Source organism: Trichosurus vulpecula, chromosome 3 (assembly GCF_011100635.1).
Source record: "Trichosurus vulpecula isolate mTriVul1 chromosome 3, mTriVul1.pri, whole genome shotgun sequence".
NCBI classification, from domain to species: domain Eukaryota; kingdom Metazoa; phylum Chordata; class Mammalia; order Diprotodontia; family Phalangeridae; genus Trichosurus; species Trichosurus vulpecula.
In genome coordinates, this window is record NC_050575.1 from 429,860,059 (window position 1) to 429,877,539 (window position 17,481).

Below are 17,481 nucleotides of genomic sequence, written 5' to 3' on the forward strand. Positions count from 1 at the left end.
GAACCCATTGCTTTACAAAGTAGTCAATTCCGTTTTGGGACAGCTTTACTTGTTAGGAAGATCATTCATATGTCAAATCTCAATCTGCTTTCCTCCATCTTCTAATTGTAGTTTTGTGATCAGCTGTCTGTGACCAAGGAGAAGAAATTTAATATTTCTCCCATACAAAAGTCCATTAGTGGATAGAATATGGCCAAGACCTGAATCCAAATCCTGCATAGCTGTGTGACCCTGGGCAAATCTCTTAACCTTTCTGTGCTTCAATTTCTTCATCTATAACATGAAGATTTTAATAGCACCTACTTTGAATGCTGTGAGGATTGATTGAATTTACATAGCTAAAGTGCTTTGCCAATCTTCAGAGCACTATATGAATGTTATTATCCTTGAAAATTGGCAACAATGTCCCCTAAATCCTCTCTTTGCTTGCCTAAACTTCCAGGGTTCATTTAAACTATTCTCAAATGACATGCATTCATGACTTTCTTTTTGATTTTCAGGATCCTCTGCAATTTTTCATTTTCCTGCTTGAAATATATCACTAGTAACTCAATAGAGTATTTCAAGTGTGGTCTGATTAGGGTAAGGTAAAGTACTCCTTATTTCAGACATTTGCCTCTCTTAATGAGGGGTAATATGGTATTTATTTTTGGAGTGGTTGACTAATACTCAGCTTGAAATAACCATAGATGAACTGCTGTCTGGCCATGCTTACCTCATCTTTTATTTGGGACATTGATTTTTTGAACCCATTTAAGATTTTACATTTATACCATGTTGAATTGCAATTATTTGCTTGGGTCCATTCCTCTAGTCTTTCAGGTTTCTTTTAGGTTATGATGCCATTATCCAATGTGTTCTCTCTCTGTCCCAACTTTGTATTATTTATCACAAACATTTATCATATCCAAAAAGACGTGTCATGCTGCTATTCATGTAAATTGTTATTAATATTAATTTATCAATATCAGTTGTTGTTGACAAAAATGGTACCTAGCACAAGACCAATCCATTAGTGATCTCTCTCCAAATTGATAATGATCCATTAATGACTACTCTTTGAACAGAATTATTCAACCAGCACAGAGACCAAGTAACTGCAATATTTTCTAGCATCTGGCTCTCCATCTTGTCCATAAGGATAAAGGGAGGGGGGGCACTATTGCCACAAGCCTCTTACGCTGTCATTACCTATTAGTTGTCTTCAGTATATTAAAGATCTATTGAATTGATAGATTGTAAGCTTCTTGAGGGCAGAGACTGTCTTTTGCCTCTTTTTGTATCCCCAGAGCTTAACATAGTTCCTGTCACATAGGAGGAACTTAATAAATGTTTACTGATTGATTAATTACTATTTTGAAAACTATCTTAGGAAAGGAAAATTATCATTATCTTTCATCATGCCAGAAAGGAGGGCTGGAAGCTATGAGTTCAACATGAAGAAAGAGAGAGATTTTAGTTCCATATTAGAAAGACAGGAAAACAGACAGACAACTTCCTAGCAATTGAAGCTGCCTAAAAACAGAACAAACTGCTTAAAGAATTAGTGAATTCCTGATCCCAGGATTTCTTCAAGTAGAAATTGGAGGGTCAATTTGGGGACATAATATAGAGGAGTTGATTGTGGCAGTTGGGTTGGATGCCTTCAGAGGGTCCTGCTCAGTTTGAGTCTCTGTGATTCTACAAGTTCTGAAAATTTCTGAACATGGCATATATAACTAGCTATTCAGTCCCGGGTCCCATCAATCATTTCTGAGATGTGTCACTGCTACGTAATACTCCCATTGAGTAAAACAAGGCAAATTAAGACAGTGGTGAATTTGTTTTCTAAAGAATAAAAAGTTGACATATGGCAGCACTGACCTAACTAGAATGGGTACCTCACCCAGCCCATCATCATTTAAGTTAAGGTGGGCCTAGTTGTATTCTGGGCACAGTACTCAGATGATAGGAAAATTCTTGTCTTCACATGAGTTAGGGAGTATCCTATCCCCCCTTCCCAAAGTTCTAATTTATTGTCTTGATATAATAGCATAAACTGCACCTCAGAGACTTTTTGGTCAGATGTTCCCCAGTTTCATAAGAGGAAGTTACCAGAATGTCCATTGAAACAGTGGGACTCAGACAATGTGGTTTTGTTGAAAACAACTTGTCTGATCCATTTAGTGACATTTGGAGAATGGCAAGAAATTAAATAAAGCGTAGCTTTTGTAGGTCCTGAAGGTCTCACATTCATCCAGAATTCTCAGCTTAGCCTGGTAGGGCTGTTTTGGGATTCTAATTTCAACTCCTAAATAGAAAAAAAATGTTAGAATGGGTTATTTCCTGCCGGTGGTCTAAGGATATGATACCTTCATGGCTGGTCAAAATGATTGATTAAGATGGACCATCCAGATGACTTTGGATTTTAATTGTTCATCCTTTCCCAACATCCTTATCACAACAGAGCTAGAAATTCCCAAGAGTATTCAGTGGTGTCTATTTACTTGGTGCTAAATATTTTTGCTGAGTAAGTTCAGGAGGTGGTGGTACCTCTTTATTCCACTTGCACCCAGATGGAGTACTGACCACATCACGACTCTGATGTGGTATTAAAAGCACAAAAGTTGGAGCTAGAGGGCCTTGTGTTTGAACTCTGCCTCCCTCGCTTATTTGTCCTGTGACTTTGATAAGGTCAATCAGCCTCTCTGATCTTTAACTTTCTCATTTGTTAGAAGAAATGGAGTGAAAGATTATATCTAGATTTAGTTCAGTTCAGTCCAATTCAATTTAGGGAGCAGTGTTAAGATGTCATATGATCGTTTGTTTTTAAAGGGTATAATTTTGCTTGCTCTCCTACCAACTTCCTCCAAGTATAAGCATCTGTCCTGGGACTTAAGAATAATTTCCTGTCCTCTGCTGCTCTCTAGGACAGTCAGTAAGTAAACAAATATTCATTAAGTGCCTACTATGTGGCAGGAACTGAACTAAGGTGTCTGGGGGACACAAAGAGAAAAAAAAACACTCCCTGCTCCCAAGGAACTGGGGCCGGGGGAGGTCAGGAAACAACATGCAAACAACCATTTACAAACTATTTTAGGATAAATTGGAGGTGATCAATAAAGGGAAGAAGCTAGAATTAAAGGGGACCAGGAATGGCTTTCTGTAGAAGGTAGCATTGTAGCTGGGGCTTGAAGGAAAGCTAGGAGTAAATGATGGACACACCAACTCCTCTATTTTCCAATGAAGCCTTCATAATCTGGGTCCAGGCTACTTTTCTGGGCTTATTACACATTAATCTCTTTCACTTATCCTATATCTGTGTCAAACTGATGAACTTGTTGTTCCCCAGACTTTTAACTTCATCTTCTCCTTCTTTGTTTCTGAATAGGCTGTGCCTCAGGCCTGGAATCCATCACTCAACATTCTCTCCTCAATTTCACCTCTTAGAATCTCAAGATTTCTTGTTGGAGTTCACACCTGTATCTTCTTCCCAGAGTTCTATGTATATGGTTATCTATGTTCATGTTATATCCGTTCTCCCCCATTCCAATGTAAGTTTCTTGAAGGGGGATGGATTACTATTTTCTGTCACTTCTCTGTATTCCCAGGTCCAACGTAGTTCTTTCCTTTTGCATATTATAGATCTTAACAAATCTCTTAATAAATATCTATTGACTTGGAGTGGATTTGGACCAAATTAGATTGGTTTGGACTGGATTAAAAACTAGACTGAATTGGATTGGATCAAGTTGCACTGGACTGGACTAGATAAGACTGGCCTGAACTGGTCTGAATTGGAATAAATTGTATTGAACTGGACTAAACTAGATTAGATTTGACTGAACTGGACTGGATTGGAATAGATTGGATAAGCATAATCATCTACTCACCTGGGGAGAGAAAGGTGGTGTCATGGTAGGAATTGGTGGTGGAGGAATTCTTGGCTTTGCAGGAGGCTAAGGAGAAAACAGACTGAATGGAGGTTCCAGCTAAGGAGAGAGGTTAGAGGGTAGCATACACCTTCAGAATGCAGAAAGCTTTCTCCAGGTTTTTGTTCTGCTGGATGTTCGACACATTTGTGGGGTGGGACCATGATCTATACTGATCAAACTTGCATTTGGGGATTGTCAGCCCATTTCAGCCTCCAGTAGATTAGCCTAATGCAGGAGTAGCTAAACCAGGGGCCTCAAACTGAATAGGGGCCTTCAGAACTTCTAAGAGATGAGCCCTTGAATTGAGCATGAAGGAAAAAGAAATCCCATAGTGAGGAATAGAGTAGTGTAATGGAAAAAGACTTCCTATTGGAGGCTTGGGATTCAATCCAGTCTGTCTCACTTGTATGACCTTGGCCATGCCACTTCTCCTTTCTAGGTCTCTGTTTCCTTCTTTGTTAAAGTTGTGTTTTGGAATATTTGGTGTCTAAATTCCTTTTTCTCTCTAGAGACTATGATCTAATTAAATCAATTCTATAATTTATGGTAATTATGTCTCATAAAGTTCTAAATATGATACTACAAGATGAAGGACACTTTAATATAAGACATAAGAATACTGTAAGCAAATATTGATAAAAAAGTAGATTATAATTTACAAAGCAATCTATCTTTATTCTATAATTAGCAGTAGTTTCTATCACTTGTCCAGGACTCTTTTTCAATGACACTGTTGAATTACAGCTTCAACCCTTGGGTTCTCTAGTATTAATGAGTGCCTGGCAGAATCATATCAAGACCTTTTGTGTACTGATATAACTAATGGCAGCTATTCTCTCTCTAGCCTTGGCTAGAAAATATCAATCAACAAACTATTAATGTTTAATGAGCATAAAATGGGGATGCTGTGGTTTAGGGAACTTTGATGCCATCTTTCTTGTGCAAGATACTTACCATTCTAACATTTTGGTTGGAGAATGGAACTCCTCGGGATTCCTTACCAGCTGATTTCTAAAGCAAACCAGTTAAATTGTATTAGACTCAATTGGCCCATCACTTTCTCCACCAGCTCCTCCTTCCCTACCAAAAATTCATTCCTTCCCTATCAAAAACATTGAGACCAACATACGGAATGATAAAAGTTAGGTCACAGTGGGAAATCTAAGAGATTAACTGGGATTCTTATCTACAGATTGTTCTGGTAAACTAAGGGTTAATCAGAGACATCTTTCTTAGGATCAACTCTTATTAATTGTGATTATTACACACGTGGGTGTGTGTGATCTTCAATAAGAATAATCTGATGAAAAGAGTGAAGTCTTTCTTGGATAGTTACAGCTCTTTTTGTCATGTTCATAATTCTGAACTGGAATTCTTATCGTCAGGCAAGAAAATTTTAACTCTGAAAGCCCAGCATTGAAAGCTGAAATGTTCCCATCACTAATCTCCATTGATCCAATATTAAAACAAAAACAACAAACTAATTCTCTGGTATGGGCTAGTTTTCTTGAAATGTCTGTTTTTCATGAAATTGAATTCAGGAGAAAATGAATGGATAGTTCCAGTTGGTTGAGCTCAATCATTCCTGCCTTTGCTGCATCCCTAATGTGAACAGTGGGGAAACCTCTGGTTTTGCATATTCTTCCTAAGGCGTTGAAATCAATTGAGCCTGTATCCCTAGTCCTTTGCTCTTTGGGCTAGAACAGCTGGCCTTTACCCCTCAGTGTTGATCTGGGTTTAAGAAAACCTCCTGCTAAAGTAGTGTGAGGACATAGCAGAGGCTGTAAGTATACAGAGGGATAAAAGAATTCCATGTTACAAAGAGAAGAGGGAGGATGCTTACCATGGTAATGTACTGTGGACTTGAATAACCAGCAGGGATATCCTCTAAGCTGTCTGCAGCATGTTGCTGATAGGAAAAAAAATGGTGGTGGGTAACCTCAAGTCACTGCAGACATTCAAGGCAATGTGAAAACTTTCCAGACCAACAAAATAAATTCCATAATTTAACTCCAAAACTCCCCTTAGAGAATTTGTAGATAATAAAATAAACTCAGGCAGCATTTGTCTCCATCGTGTTTTCCCAGTTGGGCAATTGGTTATGTGGAAATCTGGCTGCATTTTCAGCTCAAATACAGATCAAGTGAGCTTGTGATATATGTAACCTTACAACAACCCCGTGAAGTATATGCTACTGTTATCCCCATTTTCCAGAGGAGAAAACTAAGGCTGATAGTAGTTAAATGACTTGACTAGGGTCACACAGCTAGTAAATGGCTTGAGTCAGGATTAGAATTCAAGTCTTATTGAATGATATGAATTCATGTCTTCCTGACTCCAAGCCCAGCACTGTATCCACTTCACAAAGGTGTCTCCTTAAGTACATTCGAATTCAACTAAACCAAGGTAGAATAGAGGAGTGAGGGCTTGTCTTGGGGTTAGATTTATACTAACTCTGAGACTTTGGGATCTTACCCATTTAATGCTCTCGATCTCAGTTTCATCATCTGTAAAATGGGGAAAATAATAACATCTACCTGGTAAGTTTTTGTGAAGATCAATTCTAAATACAACCACCACTACTACTACTACTACTACTACCACCACTACTGCTATCACCACTACAATCATTATAGTCATTACTACTGCTATCACTATCACTATTACTACCACCACCACTACCACCATCACCACTACCATTACTACTGGCACTACTACTACTACTACTCCTACCACCACCACCACCACTACTACTATGACTACTACAACCACCACCACTACTGCTATCACCACTACAATCATTATAATCATTACTACTGCTATCACCATCAGTATTACTACTACCACCACTATTACCACTACTGTTCCTACCACCACCACTACCACCATCACCACTACCATTACTACTGGCACTAGTACTACTACTACTGCTACTACTACTACTACTACTACTACTACTACTACTACTACTACTACCACCACCACCACCACCACCACCACCACTATTATTAACAGTCACAAATTTTCAATGCCTCCCAGAAAATTGTAAAACTATAAATTGCTTGGTACATGGCAGACATTCAATAAATGCTTGTTAGCTGATGAATAAATTGTGGAACAGGTGCTAATATTCTTTGGTAGAGGAAATTTTCTCATTGGGACTTCTCTATACTTACAAAATCAAAGGTGCAGATGAAGCTCAAACAAAAATAAAGACAGCAAGAATGCTAAATACCACGAGCTTCTTGTGGGAAAGCAACACATCTTATACTATATATACCACAGCTCCTAGGACAGTGCTAGGCAAGTGACATACTCAGAAATATTAACTACTTGCCAGTAAATTCCTTACATCTTGGGTGCAAACAACTGGCTCGGTCCTGGTCTGCTGTTGCTCCTCACTTGAGTGCCCTTGATTGTCAACTGCAGGTGTGGTGGTGGGAGGGCTAGGAGAGAAAAGTGTTAGGTATGTTGATGGAAGTCCTTTGATCTCACCTCTCTTTCCCATGTCCAGAGTGTTGTGCGACTGCAGACCAAGACTTCCCCATCTATCCCACCTAGAAGAAGGTGCCTTACCTATGAACTTGTTTCTGCTTACTGGCCTTTTGGCGATGGATAAACAACACAGCAATCACAACTGTGGCCAGAACCATGGTCAGCACTCCAGCCACAATGGAGACATCTGCAACATGAAAGGCATGGGCAGTGGTACTCTGCAAGAACTTAGAGCTAACTGTCAACAAAGCAAGTCCTTGGCTCTGTCCAATTTTTGTCCCTGACACTTCTTGTATGAAGGGCTTTCATTTTTTTAAATAGCTTTGCTTTATTACTAATGGAGCTAAAGCCTGCACAAGACTTATCTCCATTAGGAGCTGGGGCTATGCCCACAGTTCCATTATGCCCAGAAGAAACACAATTCAAGCAAAATTTTGCTTGGCAGCAATTAACAGAGTATCATAAAACCCATTTTATTGTGACTTCTCAGAGGACTGGAGCCAGATTCAGTTAGAAGAATTATTCCAACAAGAAACACAAATTCTAAAGCTTTTTTTTTTCTTAATCTTGGTGAGGGGTGAGGGAAGGGAAGGCATCTTAGATATAGAAGAACAGTATGGCTGACCAAGCATATGCATGCGTGATTAGAATCATGGAATGCTTGATATCAAGGAACCAGAGATTTAGAGCTAGTAGAGACCTCATTTTACTCATTTGGGAACTAAGTTGGGTGGAGGGGAGGCAGTCAGTGGTCCAGGGTTTCATAATAAATGCTAGAATTAAGTTTGAACCCACAGCCTTTCTTCAAAATTCATAGTCTTTGCATTATACCAACATCCCATCCTAGAAAGAACCATTAGAGACTAGTGTGATTATAAATATATTGTTAATTATAGTTATTTAATGTATAATCTTATTATAATTATTAATATTATAATTATTAAGTATTTTATAATGGATATTACTAATGTATTAATAACTAGAATTTATAGCACTTTGAGGTTTGCAAAAATTCTTTACAAGTAGGAGTTCATCTTATCCTCAGAATAGCTCGGGGGAGGGGGGGGGTAGGTACTATTAGTATCCCAGTTTTAAAGATGAAGAAACCAAGGCGGAGGTTAAATGATTTGTCCAGTATCACATATCTAGTAACCCCCTGAGACAGGATTTAAATTCAGATCATCCCAACTAAGCCCAGGGCTTGTATTTGTTATTAAGGTGGGATTTTTTTTATTGTTTTAGAATGCTAAATTAATAGTGTCTTTGAGCCTTACTAGGTGCAAAGCCCCAGGCCCATACCCTTTTGCTAACTAGGTGCTAAGCTCCAGGCACCCACCCTTTTGCTAACTAGGTGTAAATCCTTTGAGCCCTAAACAGAGTATAAAAACTCAAAGGTTAACATTTTGTCTGGGGCTCCCACTCACTGGAATACTGGCATGTGACTCTGGGCAAACCATTGTTAAGAGCTCCCTGGCTCGGCAACCCAGATGTTGATGCCTTCCTGGTAACTATGAATTGTGATTTGGTCTGTTTATATTGTGTATGTTTGTAATTTGTTTGTATTTGTTCTGAAGTTCAGGGTGCTGGTTTTTCCTCCTGAGCTAATTGAATGATATTTTTATGTTGGATTAAAGGAAGATCATTAACCCCTTAACGTTGTTTTCCTTATTAAAGCAGATCAAAAGAACCTGTGCTAGCATCTCTTGTTGCTAGTCTTATTGGGTCTTATACTCCACAACAGCTGCTAGCTGAATTGCTGCTGCAGGGCTCTATCTATTGTGCCATTTAGCTGCTTCTGCTTAGTAAACCTTGCCTTTCTTCCCACTATTAACCCTGTTCCCCACAATTACAAGTGAGTAATCTCAGGCATGTGTAGAAGCAGCCAAAGATCAGACAAATAAAGGACCAATGTTCACAACGATGAGCCTTTGGGTATTGATGATATATCATGAACGATGCCACTTACTAGTAGTAAATGTGGTATCCTCACAGTTCGGATGTGTCAGTCCTTCTTCACATTGACACTGGAGTTCATGGTCACATACCTGGAGGAGCAGAGAGTCTAATAATAATTCAAATGTCTAGGAAGCATTGTCATATTTTCTTTATTCCTAAACATAAGGCATTTTGGAAATCTTTTCTTAAAACAAAACAGAACAAAACAAAATCAAAATATTTTGTGCTGCAGTCTGATAATTGATGGCCAATGACAACATCCTAGCTACCTTAGGTAATGTTGACATTAGGCAAAGAAGTAGGTCAAGGTCAAACCTTTTTCCAAAATGGAAGTTATTGGCTTACTAAGTGGTCCTGAAAAGATGAGGGGGCGGGGGGAGGGAGGGAGAGAGAATGAGAGAGAGATCTGCTAATTGCAAATAATTACAGGTGCCTAATGACGCATTATAATCAATACTGAAAACTGACATTCTTCTAAGGACTTTGAATAGTGTTGATATTTGCTCATCTTTGCACTGGACTTGGGCCATTTTCATGGACAGGATGCATTCCAAATCTGAGCTTTTATTCATGGGATTATAGATTTATACAAGTGGAAGGTACTTTAGGGGCAATCAAATGCAATCCTGCTATTTTACAGGTATAGGTACCAAGGCAAAGAACTTAACCAAGGTTAAGCAACTTCCCTAAGGTTCTAAGTAACAGCGGTGGGATGATTAAAGAGCAAAGGTCAAAGGTTCTTTTTAAATAAATGTTTGTAATAAGGTTACCAGTTTTTTTGCTTTGACTTGGCCAGGAAAATAATAAGAAAAAATCCACTCTAACTTTGTGTATGTAAATAGACATATCCATAATCAAAATAAATCAGTTCTAGCCCTCTGCTATTTGATTACACTCCAGATCAATTTAGGGACATCTTTAAAATAATTTGAGCCTATAAGACCCAGGATCAGATCAAAGAAAACTAGATAACATATAGCATAGGAAACTTTTTTTTAACGAACTCTTACAGCATTTCCTGGACATTGGGCAGAGCAATTGGTGGAGTCATAGACTGTCTCGATATTCACACATTCACCACTTTTGCACACCTAGGAGCGATAGGAAACGATGAATAGGCATAATCTCACCACTTTGACTCATTAATATGCACTCTGTTGAATTGAATTGCTCAATCAAAGGCATCTGATAAATATTTTTTACTCACCTGCTATGTGCCAAGCACTGTACTAGATATTGGGGATAAAGAGATAAATGTGAAATGGCCATTGGCTTCAAGCAGCTTACCATCTTCTGGTGGATACACAAAGATAAGCACATCACAGGTACTTTGAGGAGGAAAAATATGCTAATTGTGTTGGCTGGTTACATTAGACCCCTGTATCCAGAAGAGGAAAGGTGAGGAGGAGCTCTGGGTTTGTATCAGGAAAAACATGCCAAACCATTAGAGTATCCGAAAGTGAAAGGAGTTATTTTTGGAGGGTGCAGATTCTTCCTCCTTTGAGGTTTTAAGTAGAAGCATGGACTCATTTGCCAGGTATATTGTAATAGGGGTTCTTTTCATGTATGGGTTGAACTAAAAGGTCATTAAGGTCTCTTCTGACTCCCAGATTCCTTATGATTCTGGGATAGACACAGTTACCATTACTGTCGAATATTCATGAGTTCAGACTGACTCCTAAGTCCTTCTACCAATCCTCGTGTTTGGGTTATCTGATCTATTCATGTTTGAAATCTCCAAGCAGGACTAGGATTTGGGGCATTCTAGATGGAAGTATCCAGTATAATTCTCTTTGCCCACCCTGGCAGAGCAGGGAGGAAGAAACTCAAAACTCTAAAGAACTACATAATACTTAATTGTGGGCAATTACTAGAACTGATTAGTAGAGACTAGTTACAGTATGTATTCCACCTTAATATACTGAGGCCAGACAAAGCCTGGGAGCCATGAGGTAACAGCGAGTTGGATCAAAAAAAAATGTTTTCTTGTATCTTTTATAATTGAGTAAGAATTTTGCTGTTATGTGCAAACCATTCAATGGCATTTGAGTGAATTATTTTTCCTATGTTTCTTTAAAACTTGAAGCTGAATAACAAAGTTAATTAATGGCAATGAGGAGAGATAGTGGAGGTCGATTCTCCACATTTCCCCGCCTCTGAATACTGATTTTTTGAAAGGACATCCAAAGGCAGTCTTCACTGGTGGCTTTTTCATTTCCATATGCATTGCCTTCCTAACTGGATTATAGATTCTCTGAAGATAAGATTTGTATCTTTTTTAGACCATCTGCTTCCAAGAGCCCTAGACAATGCTTTATATCTCTTTTTGTCCCTGGGAGCACTCAGCACTCTATCTTTGAACATCCTTGGTGCTGAACAACTACTTGTATGCTGGTATTACAAAGAGAATAAAATGAAGACCCCCAAGGACATTGAATGAGCATCAGTATAAATTGATAGGGGAAAGTGGACTCGAGAATATCATAGGCTAGGCCAGCCTGGCTGGGTTGCGAATTGCATCAGTCACAGGATCACAGATGAGATCACACATTTCCTAGATTATCTGCAAAGAAGATCTATGCCCAAGTGCCATCCACTTAAGATCCAGTACTTGAGGTCCAGACATTTAACAAAACATGATTTTAATCTCTATAATAAACAAAAGGGGAAAAAAACCTCAGCAGATGGATGCATTGCTGAGGTCTGTGGTTTCAGAGCCAATAATAGTGAATCTCTTTGCTTCAGAGCTGTGGCCTCCAAGTTTCAGATTCCCTGGCCTGCAACCAATTTTGTCTGTTATTACTGTCTGGCCACTACTGCTCCCTTTGCTTCCACTGTGGCAGAGCCTAGATCATACAGGACGTCTCCAAGAAGAGATAGACGAACAGAATTAACATTCTGAGGCTGGGCCTGGTGGAAGATTGCATCAAATTTCTAATACTCTTAGGTACCCCCAAATCCCAATTGGTTTAGTGCAAAACCAAAGGCAAGCTAAAGAAGGAAATTTGTTTTTCTCAAGTGGACTAACTCTCACTCCTATCTTGATCATGCATACCCATCAGTCACAAAACAGATTACTTTGAGTTTTTTCTGTTCAATTTGAACAGGACCAGAAAACTCCACCTTTCCTGCGAGTAGAAGGGGGATTTTTTTTGTCTTTTTACAGTCAATCACAAGAATTATAAAATAATGAAATGTTAGACCTGAAAAGGATCTTAATTAGTCCTAGCCCCAGAAAGGTTAATTGACTTTGCCTTGTCCTGCTACCCAGTAGACATCTCCTCCCCATCTCCACCCCCCAAAAAGCACGGAGGTATTAAATCATTCAAAGAACAAAGGTGGTTTGTCCTTTAATTAGCCATAGAAAAGGCCTACCCATATATCTAATTGCTAATAATTCCAGGTCTTCAACAGCACTAATTAACACCCAGGAGAACTGGGACTAGAACCCAGCTTTCTTGATTCCCTTGGGTTTCCCTTCCTCCAATTTATCTGGCAGATTGACAAGCAGGCATAATGAAAGGAAACACATGCATTAGGGGAGCTCCAGAAGGAACACAGGCAATTAAAAATAACTGTTTATGTTAAGATCATGACTATATATGTGTGTATGCATAACATATATATGCCAGTATACACATGTGAAATACACATGTCTATATTTGTCTATGTCTCTCCATCCGTTCAACTACATGCAGCTATTTCAGTCATTGTCTTCACATATGAATGTATTCCCCCACTCTACATTCTTAGTTTTTTTAGCCTCAAAATCAATTTTCTCTCACAGCTTAATAGACATGTTATTTCACATTTAGTGTATGTATTTGTGTGTGTGTGTCCATATGTACTATGCTTTATGTTTCACAAAGCAAAATATCTGTTTGTATATGTATACATGCATACACACATATAATATATATATATATATATATATATATATATATATATATATATATACACACATATACTCACAGACAAACATATATTTCCCACTTTATACTCACATGTGATATGGAATATAGGGATGTGTGCATGTGCGTGTGGCTCAGGCTTTTGAGCATGCATGTGTGTGGATATGTATGGGTGTTTGTGTTCTGGAAGAGAAAGAGTACAGATCAGTAATTTCATTGGGATAGGGACTTTTTGGCAAGGTAACTCTTATAATCTTTATAGCACTGGGACAACAGAGATTAAATGACTTGTCCAGGATCACACAACCAGTTTTTCAGAGACAGAAATTGGACCCAGATCTTCTTGATCCAAAGACTGACTCTCCATCACTATACACTTTTGAGGTTCCTATGGTTTGTTCATCCTTGATGGAAGTATCCATCTTCCTTTGCCCATTACAATATAAAATTAATTTATGAATATTATCTCCATTTTGTGGGAGAAGAAACTGAGACTGAAGGGGGTTATCGCTTGCTCAAGGCAAAATCAACATGTATTTATTAAACATCTAGTGTGTGCCTGGTGAGACGGCTAGGAGGTAGAGTGGACAGAGCACCAGGCTTGTACTCAGGAGTGCATGAGTTCAAATCTGTGACCCCAGGCAAGTACTCAACTCTATTGCCTCAGTTTCCTCATCTGTAAAATGATCTGGAGAAGGAAATATCAAACCACCCTAGTATCCTTGCCAAGAAAAGTCCAAATGCTATCACAAAGAGTCAGACACAACTGAAATGACTGAACAACATGTACCAGGCCTTGTGTTCAGTGGTGGGGATACAAAGAAAGGCCAAAACTAGTCCCTGATCTCAAAGACTTCATTCATGCAAGCAACTATGTACAGATAAGTTATATATAAGATGAATAGGATATAGTCAACAGAAGGCAACTAGTGGACTTGAAGGGATTGGGAAAGGCTTCCTGTTGAAGCTGGCATTTTAGTAATTCCTTGAAAGACACCAGGAAGCCAGGTGGCAGAGATGAGGAAGGAGAGAATTCCAGATGTGGGGGGATAGCCAGTGAAAATGGCCAGAGTCAAGAGGAGTGCTCTATGGGAAGAACTGATACATAAAATAAAACTATGGAAGGAGATTCAAAGACAAATCTCCCTGGCTCTAAGTGAAGACTTGATCTTCTTGACCCAACAACCATGATACCACCCGTAAACTCTCACTGTTGGAGAAAATTGATTTTGAGGCTAACAGACAAGGATGGGCCTGAAAAGGATTGGAGCTGAGTGTAAAGGACAAGAGAGAGCTGTGTGTTGTTTGTAAGTTCTTTGCAACATACAAAAATGGAGAATGTAACAGGAATTATATTATCAAAGATCTCAGAGAGAAGAATTCATGGAAAAGAAGATGGAAATATGGTAAGAGCAAGAGTTGACTAATGGGTATTCAAATGCTCCACACATTGCCAAGAAATCCAGAGGAAGGGTCACGGGGGTACATTCTGGGTTGAATTCAATAAAGACATAGTGGAACATGGCACCAGCAGGCATGCATTGGCTACAATATGCATCACTGGAGGGAATACCTACTTCAGTGAAATTCCAGCATGAGGGTAAATATAATGAGCTTGTGAGACTGACTCAAAAACAAAGAGACTACTTTTTAATGTGCTGGCTAAGCATATTCATAGCAAGGGCACTTTATTTTCAGTCGCAGCTGAGATTTAGTCAATGGAAATGCTTGCTTGATACCTTGGCCAGCACAGGACAAATTCTAGTGTCTTATACTTCTTAATGCATAAATCCCTTTGGAGCCAATTATAACTTTCTATGATTTATTTTTCCCTTAAAGAAATGGTCAAGTCACATTAAAATTTTTAACAAAGGAAAAAAAGAGAGGAGGTGAGGAAAAAAGGAAGGAAGGAAGAAAAAAGAGAGAAAGAAAGAAAGAAGGAAGGAAAGAAAGAAGGAAAGAAAGAAGGAAGGAAAGAAAGAAGGAAAGAAAGAAGGAGAGAAAGAAAGAAAGAAAGAAAGAAAGAAAGAAAGAAAGAAAGAAAGAAAGAAAGAAAGAAAGAAAGGAAGGAAGGAAGGAAGGAAGAAAGAAAGGAAGGAAGGAAGAAAGAAAAAGAAAGAAAGAACAAAAGAAAGAAAGGAAGGAAGGAAGGAGGAAGAGGGAAGGGAAAGGAGGAATGGGAGGAGGGAGGGAGAAAAGAAGGGAGGAAAGAAAGAAAAAAAAAAACAAAACAACTTTTAAACTCACCTTCCCATCCCCACATTTTGTTCCTGAAGCAACCATGCCTAGATCTTCTGTGTATTGGAATGCGAAGAATGCTTTGCATTCCACTGTAATATTCTCATCTGGAACCTTAAGGTGGTAGGTTTTGTCCTCACCATAAATTGGAAAGTATTGGCCTCCAGTGCAGAATATCTTTCCACATTTCAGATCTCTGTAAAGGCCCACAAATATACTTATATCATCAGTCAGTCTGGATGTAAAGAGCAATAATTTCTGTTTTGAACAGAAACCCTGAGCGTCTTTCCCTCCCAGATCAACTTCTTTCTTTCTTCCTTCCTTTGTTTTTTTTTCTTTTTTTAACTATGTAAAAAGGCCATTCTTTGTCTCATTTTTCATTAAGCTTAATCACTGAATGGGCTTTGCTTCAGTTATTAGAGACCTGTTAAAGACCTCAGCTTGAAAAGGCCAAGGCCACCCATTGCATTCTGGGCTTTCTCCAGTTGTCCTGATCTATATCTGGCCACTGGACCCAGATGCCTCTAGAGAGGAAAATGAGGCTGCTAACTTTGCACAGCCCTCCCTCACTTAAATCCAATTCACTTGCATGTGATGGCATCACCTGCCTGATGTCATACAAACAATAGTAGTCAAAAAGTTTTAATTTAATATCTCTTGTGCCAAACCCTAGGGATTCAAAGACAGAAGTCAATAGTCCCTGCCCTCAAGGAGCTTGCATTTGGGAAGTGAAAGGAAAGGGAAATATCCTTTCCCCAAATTCCTGACAGATAGTCCCAATATCATCTTTGGCTTAGCATATAAATGAATTTCCTTCAAAACCAAAGGTAAGCAAAAGAAACAAGCATCTCCACCCAACTAGCCCACACTCTTCCATTTGTTAGCAGCAATGTCTGATCACTTTTGTCGTCATTTTAACTTTAAAAAAAAAAAAAACCTGATACATCATGTTTGTAAATAAGAAAATTTAGGATCTACAGAAAGCACAGCCATGGTTATTTAAGGAGGCAGTGCTAGCATAAGGGGAATTCAACAAAGGTCTCTAGAAAAATAGAGCCTTGAAAGGAGTTCTGATTCTTAGAAGTAGAGTTGAGGAGAGAGAGCATTCCAGGCATTGTAGACAGCCCAGTAAAGACAACTAGATGGAAGATGGGAAGTAGTGTCTGATTAACTGCCATAAGGCAGTTTAACTAGAATTCAAAGTGTGACGGAGAGTCTACTAGCAACATAGGCTAGAGTAGGGCATTAAATGTCAGAAAGAAGTTTTATTTTATTCTTAAATCGATGGCAAGCCACTGAAATTTCTGGCATGGGGGTGACATGGTCATACTCATGCTTTGGGAATATCAAACTGATATCCATGTAGACAGATTGGGAAGAGAAGAGAATGAATCAGGGAGAACAATTAGGAAGTCATTACAATAGGCCAGGGGAAGTATTGGGGAAATGGGACATCAAAGATATCATTAGAAAAAAAAGAATGAGGGAAAAGATGGGCCAGTCATGGGGAGTCCTGGGGATGAGAGTTTAAGCTAAGGTGGTTGAAGTGTGAGTATAGGGGAGAGGATTGGAGAGAAATCAAAGAAATGAAATCAATAATACTTGGGCAGAAATTGGATAAGAGGTGTACTACAGTAAGAAGTTGAAGATACTATGAGGCAAGGGACCTGAGTGAGTGGACAAAGGTCATGCGTTTGACATAAAAATGAAGGTAGGAGCCACCCAAGACCAAAGATCAACTGCTAAAGGCTAGTTGACCACTAACCCTTCACAGATAGCTTTCCTCAGTTCCTCAAATAAAGGTTCCAGTTTTAGGCTTATCAGCTCAGTTTGGAAAAGTGTCAGGAAAGAAGAGGTCAAGAGATGAGGAGGCAATGAATTGATTCCTTGGAGAAAAAATAGTCTGCAGTGGCTCACAGGGCACAAGATCATATTTTGCTCTCTGGTTTCTCCAAAATAATCATAGG

General features: G+C 38.9%; 1 protein-coding gene across 1 annotated transcript in view; it reads right to left on the minus strand.

Moving 5' to 3' along the window:
• ADAM7 (ADAM metallopeptidase domain 7) overlaps positions 1-17,481 on the minus strand; it is a 120,432-nt gene that overhangs the window by 67,205 nt on the left and 35,746 nt on the right. Inside the window, exons 14-20 of the mRNA XM_036750131.1 lie at positions 15,524-15,710; positions 10,376-10,456; positions 9,376-9,454; positions 7,491-7,596; positions 7,267-7,360; positions 5,758-5,823; positions 3,873-3,938 (exon numbers count right to left, since the gene is read on the minus strand). Coding sequence (XP_036606026.1) covers positions 3,873-3,938; positions 5,758-5,823; positions 7,267-7,360; positions 7,491-7,596; positions 9,376-9,454; positions 10,376-10,456; positions 15,524-15,710 — 679 coding nt within the window. The remainder of the gene's footprint in view (positions 1-3,872; positions 3,939-5,757; positions 5,824-7,266; positions 7,361-7,490; positions 7,597-9,375; positions 9,455-10,375; positions 10,457-15,523; positions 15,711-17,481) is intronic.